This window comes from Zeus faber, assembly GCF_960531495.2.
Source record: "Zeus faber genome assembly, chromosome: 8".
In the NCBI taxonomy this organism is placed as follows: Eukaryota; Metazoa; Chordata; class Actinopteri; order Zeiformes; family Zeidae; genus Zeus; species Zeus faber.
The window spans coordinates 17,183,610-17,197,487 of NC_137195.1; the positions used below are offsets into that span (position 1 = coordinate 17,183,610).

Sequence of the window (13,878 nt, forward strand, 5' to 3'; positions counted from 1 at the left end):
TTTCAATAATAATAATAATAATAATAATGTAATAACGCATGTCTACAAATTGCAGAAGAGCCTTTATCAGCACTGAAAATTGCAATATCCACATTTGTGGAGATGCATTTCACAGTTAATTCGCGTTCAATTTATTCCGACATTGCTGACATTGGCTCAACTTTCCCTCGACTGCGGCTGGAAACACGATTGCGGGATCTTAACGATTTGACAAAAAAAAAAAAAAGATCCCGATGTAGTTAAGTTATTACATTCAAATTTCAAGTTATCAAGGTAATTGCGATCACGCGATTACGTACCAGCGTCGTGACAATTCTACGTAGATACTACGATTACAAAAACGGTTTCGTTTGCGTTGAGTGTCTCTTTACCTGCCGATCACAGCTAATCCTCGCGATGCGCATTTAGGTGCAAGTCGTGTTTCCTGGGGCGAACGAGCGTCGCGCATCGTCGGCTACGGAAGGCGACAGCGACCCTCCGGTCGGCGCTGTGCCGGCACAGATTGTTTACGTCGAAATGAATCCGACACTGGGCGAGGTGTCCGTCCAGCCAGGCGGGGTGATACCGGAGTGAGGGGAAATGGAGGTTAAATAGAACCCAGGGACGAACGTAGCAAACGGCCTCCGATTAATCGCCATACACTTGAGTTTTCTGGTGGTTCAATCCGGCGGAAAACACCAGCCTGCGGGCGGGCTAGCGTTAGCGCGCTAGCGTTAGCCTGCTAGCATCGAGAGGGGGGGCCTCGCAGGGGGGTCAGGTCGCGAACTGCGCCACATTCGCGGTAACTGTGATGTTTTATGGGCTGTCCGACCACATTTTAGGGCCGGCGGAAAGGGGGGATTCGTGAGCTGCTCAGTCCTCCGCCTGGAGCGGAGCCGGGCGCCCCGCTGGAGAGCCCCGCCGGGTCCGGGGCCTCAGCGCCGGGTGGATGGAGTGAAGGCAGCCTCGGTGGGGAGGCCGGAGAGGAGAGGGCTGAGACGGAGGGAAGGGGACCGGGATCGGCCCGCGAGGAAGGAGAGAGTCGCGGGAAACGAAAGGGGGAGATGGAACGAGCCCGTAGCCCCTACGAGGAGAAGCTGGACCCCAGGATCCAGGTACCGGAGCGGTTCTCTGGTTCATGGCGAACCACAAACACACGGTTCCCTCGCAGATAGTTATGGCCATTGAATTGCGTTTTAACCGGAAAACAACGACAACAACTCAAAAGTTTTTATAATTTACTTGAACTGACCCTCTACTATTTTTTATTTTATTGTCTCGGTTGTGTTGTTTGTGGGACCTGATGGGGGGAGTGGGAGTGATATATTTCAAAATGTACACTTATCATTTATACCATTTGTTTATGTTATGACCCCGTGATCACGAGGGGGTGAAAAGTAACAGGATTTGCTCCGAGGGAGACACCCCTCGGACTCTTAATAACTCTTCATAATTATCGTATTTACATTGTTAAGTTCCTGTTAGGTGGTGTACCCTGACTGTAAAACGAATCATATTTGCACTACAAAATGAAATTCGATGGCTTTCAAGTACCTTTTAAGCCTTGCCATTGCCTGTTATCTATATTATTATATATCGGTCATTAATGTCATTGTCATCTAAGTGTCTATTTCCAACCACGCTGGATTCCGTTTCAATTGATTACATTTCCCGAGTAGAATATTTGTCCTAAAAGTGGTTCTGGAAATAATGTATTAACCCTGTAAAAGCAGAGTAAGAGCCTTATACATCAAAGCCAGAATAGCCAAAATGGATCATATTCGATACATCTAACACTTTATGGAAATGTATTGATCACATGTTTGTTTTTCAACAAAAACATAATTAAACAGCAACCTTTTGAATTGGCATTGTGGTAGCCAAAAAAGACAGTTTCTGTCCTTTTTCAGGCAAATATAGACTTTAAATTGACCAGAGAAGACATTTTGAGAATTGATTTCCTGTGCAGCGATTTCATTAGTGTAATTAAATAATCAGAACAGTGTATTTAGCATTTTTTTTAGGCACAATGCACATTGCAGTATCGATTGTAATAAAGTGACCATTGGGACATTATCTTATATATGTGCGGTATCATATTTGATAAACACATGTTCACAGCCCGTCTTATAAAATAATCTTTTGAATATTCATAATTTGCTCCTCTGGCCGTAAAATTTTCAAAGATAGCGGTGCAAGGATAGTCCACTAGAGGGCAGAAGGCCTCTGATCTTGAATCTTTTCAACCACTTAAGCCCATAAGCGCATATTTTCAAGGTATTCCATCAAGCACCTGACGTACATCACTGTGAGCAAAACAAAAAACAAACAAACAAAATGCTCAAAAATGGTCATTATTACTGTTATGAAAGGTTTGCAATCTCTTCTTTGGAGAAAAAGTAGTAAGTGTAAGTGCAGTAAGTATAAAACTCATCAGATCTATACAGGCTCTCTATATAGATATCTCCACTAGAATCTCGACAGATGTACATTCACACGACATGCGAGAGTAAGACGTTCACATACCACACGAGAGTAGACGTCCTTTTTTCTTTATGCATTTCTCTGCTACGCCTATGTGTCGTCGTTGCTGCCCGCACACATTCCTTCCCTGCAACCTACGTACGTCGCCCCTATAAATTCCCTTTCTAAATCGGCACACGCCACATGACAAGCGGGAATCCTGAGTGACGCAATCCGTGGCACTTTCCACCCATATTCAAGATGGATCGGGTGGGCAGTCGACATCAACGCCGACCCTTTGCTGAGTGTAGGTGGGCCTGTCTCATGCAGAATCCTGCATGCCTGGCGAGAATTTGCCACCTCGGGAGGCCAAATTATGCATCCATCTCTTAAGCTCTTTTCGGACACTTTAGGGTCAAACACTGTTACCAGCTCATAACCCAAAATAATAATATTGCATGTCCTTTACGGACTTCCGTGGCTATGCACTCTTTATGAATTTTTTTTGTGTATTTTCGTCAAGGTACAGTTTTTGTTTTGCCTTATGTTACAATTAAGTCAACCATGTTAAAACATTGTTCTCTTTGACCCATAGGAGGAGTTAGAACGCCTAAATGAAGCCAGTGCGGAAATCAACAAACTAGAACTGCAGCTTGACGTAAGCACATAAGTCTCTCTGTTACACTTGTCGATTCAATTCAGTGTCTGCTCTGGACAGCCCCAGATCGTATTCTGCTCTCACTGTGATCCGATGAGCCTGACCACATCCCGAGGTGGATCAGATTTAATAGGAGTGGGGTCAGCAATCTGCGCACGATGTGGACAGATTACTGCAATGTGATGCACAAGTGGAGCGCTTACCTCCGCTACCCTCTACTCAACATCTCACACCCCTACCACTACATGAGAACTTAAACCAAAAGAAGAACTTAGGGGGAAATTCTTGTACGGAGCACCATTTTAACAGGGAGTATTTATAATATTTTACAGGAACATGAAATCTGAACACATATCTAGTCACAGAGTTTGCATTCAAGTGTCAAGTCTGGACGCATTGAAATGGAAAGTGTTAGATCTTCCTTGATTTAAGGAAATGTTTCTTACTCATTCTTGGGACAAGGAATAGGTTGAACATGGAGAACGGCCTCAGTTTCCTGGACATTTACTGTATGTTAAACTGAAAGTGATATGGTGTGGAAAACTATTACCCACCATGCTTTAAATTGGATGAATTCAAGAGCTTGTGTTTGCTACAGAGCAGATTATTAGCTACATGATTGTGATGTATACATTTCTTTATAAAAATACAAACTGCATAGCTATATGTTGCATTCAAGTGTATTCAAATTCTTATTATGTGTTTTAATTCAAACCTTAAGGGAAACAATCATGTTAGCAGTGATTTTTCTCTGGTCTTGAATCTTTGCTCAAATCATTGTTCCATTGCAGGGAAATTTAATCTGAGCATTTCTCCTCCGTTCCTCGTTCAGGATGCCAGGTCTGGCTACAGGAGGATCCTCACGGATTCTGCCAGGAAGCTGAATGCCCACAACTCCCAGCTGGGCAGCTGCATTGAGAAAGCCAGACCATACTATGAGGCCCGGCGCCTCGCTAAAGAGGTAAGCACATGAAACTGTGTGTATGTCTAATGTGATGTGCTAGTGATTTGCGTAAAATCTTTAATAGTTAATATTTATTGTCCATTCTTTTAATTGAATTTTAATTAAAAGTATTTTTTATATATAGGGAATGGCTATATGTTCAAACACACACACACACACACACACACACACTGTATTTGAATATTGTTTTTTTTCTCCTGCTTATAGTATGTACTGTTTGTGATTTGGAAATGTGTCAAAATACTTAATCACACACAAATATTTGAAAGTTTTTCTGTGATTAAGATAAAAAAAAAATACCCGAAAAAAAACTTGCTTGATAGTCTCTGAAATCTAGGGCTGAGATTACACCAATCTAGTACTCATAGTTAGTTTGACACAACCACCAAAGTTATTTGCATCTATTGTTAAACACAAGTGTAATATTTACTGTCGCCTTTCCCACTGAGTTGGCAGATTGACTTTCCAGAAGAGGAGAGTTTACTATCGAAGCCAAACGCACCACATACACATGAAGCATGTGATGTTATTCATCGTACAGCAAACACAGAGGGATACCTTGACATCACAGAGAATTCTAAGTAATCATTTGAGCACGGAGCGACAGGTGGTTGACTGCTTGTCCTGTGCATTTCTGCCGCCTCTGATTGGCCGCGCTCTCCTGGCAGGAGCAGCAGGAGACCCAGAAGGCGGCTCTGAGCTACGAGAGGGCCGTTTCCATGCACACGGCCGCCAGGGAGATGGTGTATGTGGCAGAGCAGGGCCTGATGGCTGATGGTAAAAACACCCTGGACCCTACCTGGCAGGAGATACTCAATCACGCCACCTCAAAAGTAAACAGCCCTACTTCCTGTACAGAATCCTCCATAGTTGTAAGAGTGGGCGTAGGGGAAGGAGGGTGAGGGGGTTAGAGGTAAATATCACATAGGTGTGTGTGTGTGTGTGTGTGTGTGTGTGTGCGCGCGCGCGCGCGCTTCTGCTTCCCAGGTGAACGAAGCGGAGGAGGAGCGTCTCCGCAGCGAGCGGGAGCACATGCGGGTCACCTACGCCTACCAGGAGGCCGAGCACCGCGTCCAGATGCTCCAGAAGTCTCTGAAGAGAGCCATCGTCAAGTCCAAGCCGTACTTTGAGCTCAAGGCCCAGTTCAACCCCATCCTGGAGGTAAGGCGGACGACCAGCGGAGAGGGGAATCCCTGCGCGTCTGAGGCGAGAGCCCAATCGACGGTGCAAAACAGGGCAACGGCAATCGCAAAAAAATCGTACATTTAGTGAACAACACAACACTGAACAACTCAACACTGTGATTGTTATTTGGCTGAAAATCCACTAAGCTGCTTGTCTTTTAAGTAGTCAGCAAGTTAACCTGCGTACACTCAATCCAGGGGGATTAAATGATTATTTTTCACGTGTTGATTTTAGCAACATGCCTGCTATGTTTGGTTTTGTATTAAGTTGACATTTGTTCATTTTGTATTGCTCAACGTAGAGTTGCTTTCATAAATAACATACGTTTTCTGTCGTTTTTGGGCTTCAGTTTCTCTCTTGGTGGCTGATGCATACTGAAAATATCTATTGTTGTATAATCAAAACATTATTATGATATTTATGATGATTAACACGATGACAAAATTTTAAAGTCAGTACCGTGCTCATGAAACACGCCCCCCTTACATTTGTTTTGTCAAGGCGACAATTTTCAAAGCGCATATCGATAGAAGGAAGGGGTGTGAAAGCTGCTTGTTTGGTGGTTGTGAAAATCCCACGTGTGTGAAGTCCCGTGTAGCAGAACAGAACTTTTATCTCTCTCCCATATGCAGTCGCTGTCAGCATTACTGTTGCTTCCGCTGTCGAACGCGAGTCACAGAGTGGTCTGACAGGTTCACATGGATAGTGTGTGTACGTGTTTGTTTACACGTTAGGGGTTTTAGATATCAGCTGCCGACTTGGTTATCAGGTGAAAGGCTTTTAATACCGATTTCTCTGTGTTGTTAGCGTTTTCTTCCTCTCTGTGTTAAAAGTCATGTACTGCTTTAAAATTAATTGAAGAGTTTCGGCCCCTTTTTTTAAAACAAAATAAAGAAAAGGACCCAATACAGGATTAGGTATTCTTGCAGTTCAAACCATTATCTCTATCACGAAGAGACTGCCTACTCGGGTATCAAATCCTGCAGAATCCCTCCACATTCAATAGTATGGATGCAATCCAGTCGAAGCCATTCAATACTACTGCAGGTTTAAGTTTGTAAGCATTGTATTGCTCCCAAAGCTGCTGCTGAGAGCCACGGTTGCCTCTCTTTGCGTTGCAGGAGCACAAAGCCAAAGTTCTGCAGCTGGAGCAGCAGGTCGCTAAAGTCAAGACGCAGTACTCCATCACTCTGCGCAACCTGGAGCAGATCAGCGAGCAGATCCATGCCCAGCGAGGCCGGGGCCTGGCTGAGGGGGCGCAGGCCCCCACCTGCGCTGGCCGGAGCCCCCCCGTAGGGGCGGAGTCCAGCGGAGGCACGGTGGAAGGGGGCACTGCTCTAGCTGCGGGGACCGGCGGGGCGGCGGACCCGGGGGAGAGGGAGCCGACGGGGTCCGACTCCGTCTCCGTGTTCAGCCTGCAGACCATCGCCTCCGACCTGGAGAAATGCGACTCGGTCGAGCACCTCGGGGACTTTAGCGACGTGGGGAGCGTAACCGGGGACGACGGGGAGGAGAGAGCGGCGGCGGCGCCGCACAAGAGGCAGGGGCCGGCGACGAGCGGCGCCAGGGCGCGACAGCAGCAGTTCTGCAAGCAGCACCACCGGAGCTTCAGCCTGTGAGGAGGTCACAGCCAGAGGTCTTCAAGGGTCTACCCCAACCCCAGGCCTGGCCCAGGGCTGCTGTGTAATATTATTAGGCTGCGTGTGATTAGACTCATTACTCGAGAAAAAACAAACAAACATGAAGTGCAGCAGAGTGGGAGTAGAACAGAGCAATGGAGAGCAGGTGCAAACCTCCCACTGTATGTCTAGATCTTTCTATTACTCTTAGCCTTTTCCATTTCATCCGACATTGGCAAGGAAACAGCATTTCAGGAGCCATTTTAATTATTAGATCTCTTCGGCTCCACCAATTTGGGCCCCATGAAAACCTCCGGTCACAGCTGAAGCCGCTTCTCCAGGAGCCTTGTGTGCAGGGCTCCTTCAATAAGATAAAATAGAGGATGTCAGATTTCCGTTTAAAAGGAAAAGATTGTCGATAAACAATGTTCCAGGCAGGTTTTAATGGCAACACGATAAATCAAAGACGGAATATTCATGTTATTATAATTGGTTACAAAAACATAGTTACGCCTTCCTACGTCTGGTTGCGAGCCTGGTTGAATTTGTTCCCTCAGCATGAAGGAGCTGAGAGGAGAGAGATTAAAAAAATAAAATAAAAAATCGCTCCAAGCAACGGTCTATTAAAATTTTGGAAGGAATCATTTTTCAAAGTCGTCTTTGATCTGATTCACCGAGACCAGTCAGACCGGGCTCTCCCTCGTGCGCCTCCCCTCCCTCCCATGTCGCGTCGAGTCACGCCAGCGGCGGCTTCAAGGTGGGGGTGGGCGGGCGGTGTCCATGCTCACCGAGGTCCCTGCTCCGCCGAGCCGCCTCCAGTTAGTTTAGAGGGAAGAATCCCAAAGGGTTCCCCTTTTCCAGCACATGTTCCGACTCACATTTCACACGTAATAGTAAAGCCTTTCGACGAAAGCTGCACAGGAAAAAGGCCGATGGAGGCGGACTGAATTCATGAGGTCGGGCCTGAGAGAATAAAGTGGGACTCGCACTCCCGTTCCGACTTGCGGACCGCATGCACTCCCAAGCGATTATAATCATGTTTGTATGACATATCAGAACCTAAACCTGTCGACGCAAAGACGCTTTGATGCGGGTCGTGTGGATTTTTGTTTTGCTGTCCCTTCGATGATCAAATTTCTCCCGGGGATTAAAAAAAAATAATAATAAAATAAAAATAAAGTATTGTTTTGTCTCACCTTGAAAAGCCTTTATTGTACATTGTTTTGGGATATTGTTTACAATTGAAATGTTTCATTGGCAGCAAATGCAAAAAAAAAAAAAAAAGTTTTGTTTTTTTTAAGCTTTTTCTCCTTTTTATTTTTTTTTTTAGGAAAAATAAATCTCCCTCAGTTGTAATTTGAAGTGTGCCTTGCTGCATTACGCCCCGTTTCATATTGTTGCGATGGGCATATACATCATCTATTTAGAAAGCAGATAGCGTTGTATTCCCTTTTTATGATTTAATATTAATGCCAATAATCCCGAGTCACCTAAGCACTGACTTTTGGTGAGACTTGAAGAGATTGTTTTTCCTGTAGGCTCTTTCACCATTAACTATATTGTCAAAAAAAAAAGACTTGTAAATGTATGTAATTATTACAAAGCTGGAATACAAATTGTACAGTTACACATACGGCTGATTTGAATATTTGAGAAATTTGTTATACAGATGTCCTGTTTGTCTTGTTTTACCCAGTGGCTTCTTCACAGTTCACCTCCTGTGTAGGTCTTCATTTTCGCCCCCCGACCCCCACCCCCACCCCCACCCACGTTCCTCCTCTGCTCCGCCGCTCCCTCTTGGCAAGTTCTTGTCACGTTTGATGACATTAAGCGTTTGTGTCTATTTTGGAAATGTCGCCCATGTATTCTAGTGTACAAACCCATCCACTTTGCTATGTACGAGATGTCATATGTAGACTCAATAAACACGCCGGGGTAAAACTTGTGCGCTAATGTGATTCACGCTTTCCAATGGTCTTTCCCAATCACATCCACACATGTGAATATCTTGGAGGGCAGCGCAATAGGAAATGATGCGGCCTATTGCGGAACAGGGAGAGGAGCGGAGCCACAGCCGCGGAGAAGTTATCTCTTCTCTGCCGTGCTTCAATTATTCAGCAGGGGTATAAATATGTAGGAGAATGTTGATCTCAGAATAGAAAAGGGGTGGCGGTGGCGGGCGAGGGGAATGAGGCAAAGTCACACCGGGGCGGCAAAGGAGCGAGACTCCAGTTTAATCGTGTTGTAGCACACGACTGACTGCTGCGTCTCCGACCTCTAAACGCCGCCGGGGGCTTAGCGGGGTTTTAGCGCCGCCGCCGCCGCCCCTGCGCCTCGGCTGCACTGTAGTAGATTATGATTATTCCATCATACGCTTCTCTCCTAAAATCATAGGATCCTGGGGTGGGGTTGGGGGTGGGGGGGGGGGTGGGAGGAGGGGGGTCCGGGACCTGTGAGCTCCTCAGATGGGAGGGGTGCGCGGGAGGCGGAGCGTCACGCACGGTGCGTGATGCGTCTCCGTCATGACGTCATGAATTAACTCCAGATTGTAGTGGGGTGGGGAGGGAAGAAAAAAAGAGGCGGGGAGGAGCGTGATGGTGGTGAATCGCTCTGCCGTCGTTTTTGGGAGGACGCGTTTGTACAGTACGTCGTGCGTGTTTATTCCGCGCGGCACGAGTTTATATTTCTAAGCCTTCGGTGCGCGTGGACGGCAGACAAGGCGCATAATAATAATAATAATAATAATAATAATAATAATAATAATAATAATAAAAAAATGGATGTTTGGCTCTGGTAACGCTCTGTGAAGGCACGTTCAGAGCCATATCAATACAGCCGTAAGATCCGCCGCGAAGATGCAATTTCCGGCCAAATAACCCGGCTCCGGGCTTCCCCCCCCGACGGATCCCACCCGACGGACGCGCCGTTATCCCGACCGAGCATCGAAACTACCAGTAAGTACACACAGTTTGCTACTGAGCCGCATCCAAAATGTCCCCACGTCAGACCGATGCCCGCTCTGTCCTAGTTTTATATACGTAGACATACACACACGTGTGTATTTTAACGTGTGTGTGTGTGTGTGTGTGTGTGTGGCCGTGGCATTCCGAACGGGTCACAAATCAGTTCCGTTGTTAACGAGCCCCCACCATCTTTAAATGCATCTGCATCGACCTGCGCGCAGCACAGCGAGACATTTGACGGATCACAACAGCAATTCGGTCCCTTCCCTTCTGAGTATTTGTCGTGTGGGATTCGGACGCGGATCCGGTACTTTTTTTTGGGGGGGTAGGGGGGCGCAAAACGGCCGAGCGTCATGTAAATACACGGGCCTTCCTCCCTCCACAGGCCGGCGCGGTCCCTGTCAACTGACGGCCGGTAAGTACCGGGAACATACGGCTGGTGGCAGCCTCACCGTGACCCCAACCCGCCCCCCTCCCACGGCTCACACCTTCGGGCACAAATCACAGTTCGGTGGTCGACACCCAAGACTGAGGACCGAGCGGCCGAACGCTTTTTATCCCGCGAAGGACCGATCCGGTGTCTGCGGCGAGTGAGCGTAAAGGCGCTGTCCGTGGTGCTGAATCCACCGGACGCACGGGGGAGGACACAATGAGGGGTCGCCCCGAAATTTGTAAGGGTGCCTCACCTTAGACGTCAAACCGAGGAGCCTACGGACGGGGACACGCCGTCAACAACATTTTAAAAGGCTTATTTTTACACACACACACACACACACACACACACACACACACACACACTTTGCAAAGGACGGCGATCACGCATCTTCGGGTTCACGGACACACTACAGGGGCCGGGACTCGAGACTGGGGAGGGCGCCCGACCAGCCCGATATTCTCACCTGGTTTGGGACCGGTCACAAGAGTTTCTGACCGCTTCAAACCGAACCACCGGCGGGCGATGGGAGAGCGTCTCGGCGACCCGCAGCACGAGAGATTTCCTTCTGTTTTTTGTTTTTTTTATTAAGATGTTGAAGGAGTTCGGCGCATAACTAGGACGAGTCCCTGACATCATACGGTAAAGGGACAGTCCACAGTTGCCACATCTCCTAAAATGCAAAAACACTTGCAAATGAGACTCAGTGTCTATTCCACAGCCTTTACGGATGGACGATTAATAGTGAAAATGACATGACTTAAACGGCACCATTTCAGCCGACCGCAGTGCTGTCCACTGTGCTAAAGGGGGTTCTAAATGCATTTTTTTAAGCTTGCTGGCAGCTGATAGCCACTGTGGTGAAGGCGGTCCCTTTCATATTCCTGTTCTTGGCCATTAAAACTCTTGGCAGTGACGGAGAGAGGGCTGGCTGTGTGCTGCCCGGGCTACTGTCATCTACTCTAGACGCAGACAGACTTTGCTTTTATGCCGCACAGTGTGTGCAACTGCTAATATTACGCCTCCCGCTGGGATGTCCATATTTCTTATCCTTCCCTTCGTTCGCTCTGTCTCCTCCCGTCCTCCCCTCCCAGGCGAATGCATACCGGCAAATGCGTACCCTACCGTATACAATGCGAGTGCACACACGCGTGCACTCAGGTGCTCCCACGCGCGTGCGCGCACACACACACACACACACACACACACACACACACACATACCCAGACTTAACATCCACACTTTGGGAGTGTCTACCTCCTTCATGCTTCCAGCCGGTGCACTCTAAAAATACACCGGCTAATGCTAATGAAGTATCCAGCAGAGTTTCTCTGTCTTTCACAAGAGGCCTCCGCACCATCTGTCTCCCCTCAGTGAGGGGCTTTGCTGTGTTACGATGCCCCTCTCCCCTCCCCTTGTCTGTATATGTATGTTTGAAAATGTGTGGACGTCAAAAAGCCACATTCATTATTCAATGCTGCAAATAGGAAGCTATATATAGACGTCTGTTTCTGTATTTGTTCTGTGTCGTTGTTCAATGTGTGCACATGGGTGTGACTGTGTGGAATAGTGTGCGTGTGTTTGCGTTTGTGCATGTGTGGGCCCGCCTATTTGCCTGTGCATCCTTGTGTATGTTGTGCGTGTGGATGTGATTTATATGTGGGTGTGTGTTTGCGTCTGAGCGAGCACTTGAAGCAGTGTGGCTCGTTGGACAGTAGCGGAGGGTCTCTTGACCTCTCGCAGGTTAGGAAAGCGCACGCACACACACACACACACACACACACACACATACACACACACACGCGCACGCTCACCACAGTGGGAGAGCCCTCGTGGTGTCCGCTTGGTGGCTTCTGCCTCCGGGGGCCCTTTAACGTCAGACAGAGCCTGCGCACATCACACTCAATCAGTGGATTCCAGGCCTTTTGGAATAATGCGCAGGAGGCCAGAGCAGTTTGAACGCACGCACACACACACACACACACACACACACGGACGCACACACGCACACAAACGATGCTTCGCCAAGGAGCTCACCTGCGCCCTAAAAAATACATCAGCGCGAGCAGCAGATAAGCTGACCTACTAATCCTGCTCTCTGCAAATGTTAGTTTGAACAGTGTTTGTCTTGTTAAAGGTCAGTGTGGACTACAGTGTGGAGTCCTTTTAAGAGCCGCAGCAGTTGAACTCATGGATATATTTACGAAGTGAAGCCGCTTTTTAACACATGCATTGAAATGACTATTTTGTGTTTTATGTTTATTTTGTATTTGTATTACTACTTCTAATATTACATGTAGGTTTTAATGCACCTTCTCTTCCATTTTATGCAGTTTTTCCAACTTTTCTTGAGCAGCTGGTTGGCTCAGTAATTTCCGTCAGGATAAATGGAGTTCCACCTTATTTCATCTCGTCTTATGTGACAATGCCAACACACTGTGACGTACAAACAAAATGTTTTTTCCTCGCGTTCTGGTTCTCTTTTCCCAGTGTTTCCTCCCAAACCTCATTTCTTTTTAATCTTATGTACAGTATATCTTGTTTTATTTGTGACAAATATATTCTCTTTTCTCCGTTTCCCTTTCAGATCCAGAGATGGCGAGACTGTTATTCCTGCTAATCCTCCATGCTCTCCCATCTCTCGTCGTGCCCATACATAATACTTCCTCGGGAGGTAATTGTGTGTTTATGTGCATTTATGGGTGGTGCTAACTCTCCGGAGACGACTAAATGACCCAAATGGAGCGGGAGGGTTCTTGGCACGACGAAGGCGTCGGCTAGAACAAAGATATCGCGTTACAGTAACACACCTCCCTTGTCATCGGGGTTGATGCTGCCGATCGCTTCTCCCGCCTTCCTCCCTCTCGTCATCCTGTTCTATTTTCTTCCCAGGATGTGGCATCATCCGCCCTCCCAGGGACGGGGGGATTCGATACCGAGGCCTGACGCAGGAACAGGTACAGACTCTGCTTTCGAGATGCACCGACATGAGGGTTTTTAAACCTACGGTAACAACGTAAAATAGTATGACGGGAAACACACGGAAACACGGAACCCACTGGATCGCAGCGAGTTCCCATGTTATGCTCATGGAGTGGAGGGCGAGCGCCACTTGGCATCCGGACCAAACACAACGTTGCTGTATGTTGTGCACAGTCGCACTGTCGACTAGCGTACTTTAGTATGTGAGTAAAAAGAACGAGGTTGCTGACCGCATAGAAGCTTTTTATACAGACCGTCTCGCCCTCACATTGCATTGCGGGATATGCGCCCCCCTGCCACTGTAGTGTGCAGTGTCTGCACAGTGTGATATTTCGCAGGATGTAGTATGTCATCCTGCTACTTGCTGCAATATGTGTCTCCATGAAAAGTCAGTGGGGAGTCATGCGATCAGGAAGAGTTTATAGGTTATATGTTTCATTGACTCCCATCGTATTCTCACCCGCCGGTGAGATCACCGTAACCCGCATTACCGTTGTTCCTGTGTCGTGAATGGTTAAATTTTTTTTTTTTTCATGTAATGGCTGCGAAACCAATTTGACTGGTAGAGAAATAAAGACTGAATTGAAAGGGTGAAAGGGAGAGGTAAACGTAGAACTCACTAGAGCGCGGTG

At 47.2% G+C, this 13,878-nt stretch overlaps 2 protein-coding genes across 2 annotated transcripts in view; both read left to right on the forward strand.

Annotated features, from left to right (window-relative positions):
* Positions 1–524: 524 nt before the first annotated feature.
* sh3bp5la (SH3-binding domain protein 5-like, a) lies at positions 525–8,824 on the forward strand. The gene is made up of 7 exons (XM_080005606.1): positions 525–585; positions 822–1,094; positions 3,038–3,100; positions 3,933–4,061; positions 4,733–4,897; positions 5,052–5,225; positions 6,371–8,824. Exons 1-7 carry the CDS (start codon positions 580–582, stop codon positions 6,866–6,868), a joined length of 1,308 nt encoding a protein of 435 aa, XP_079861732.1. The 5' UTR covers positions 525–579; the 3' UTR covers positions 6,869–8,824.
* An 870-nt stretch (positions 8,825–9,694) lies between these two features.
* The window catches only part of gabbr1a (gamma-aminobutyric acid (GABA) B receptor, 1a), a gene marked incomplete at its 3' end in the record, with an annotated part of 73,547 nt that continues 69,363 nt past the window's right edge, over positions 9,695–13,878 (forward strand). Inside the window, exons 1-3 of the mRNA XM_080005605.1 lie at positions 9,695–9,822; positions 12,852–12,938; positions 13,157–13,221. Of these exons, the coding sequence (XP_079861731.1) occupies positions 12,860–12,938; positions 13,157–13,221 (144 nt within the window). The 5' untranslated portion in view covers positions 9,695–9,822; positions 12,852–12,859. The remainder of the gene's footprint in view (positions 9,823–12,851; positions 12,939–13,156; positions 13,222–13,878) is intronic.

Bases quoted from the DNA above. Each gene is read 5' to 3' on its own strand.
- sh3bp5la (XM_080005606.1), top strand. The intron at 3,101-3,932 runs GTAAGCACATAA...TTCCTCGTTCAG, and splicing joins AACTAGAACTGCAGCTTGAC to GATGCCAGGTCTGGCTACAG. The intron at 5,226-6,370 runs GTAAGGCGGACG...TTTGCGTTGCAG, and splicing joins AGTTCAACCCCATCCTGGAG to GAGCACAAAGCCAAAGTTCT.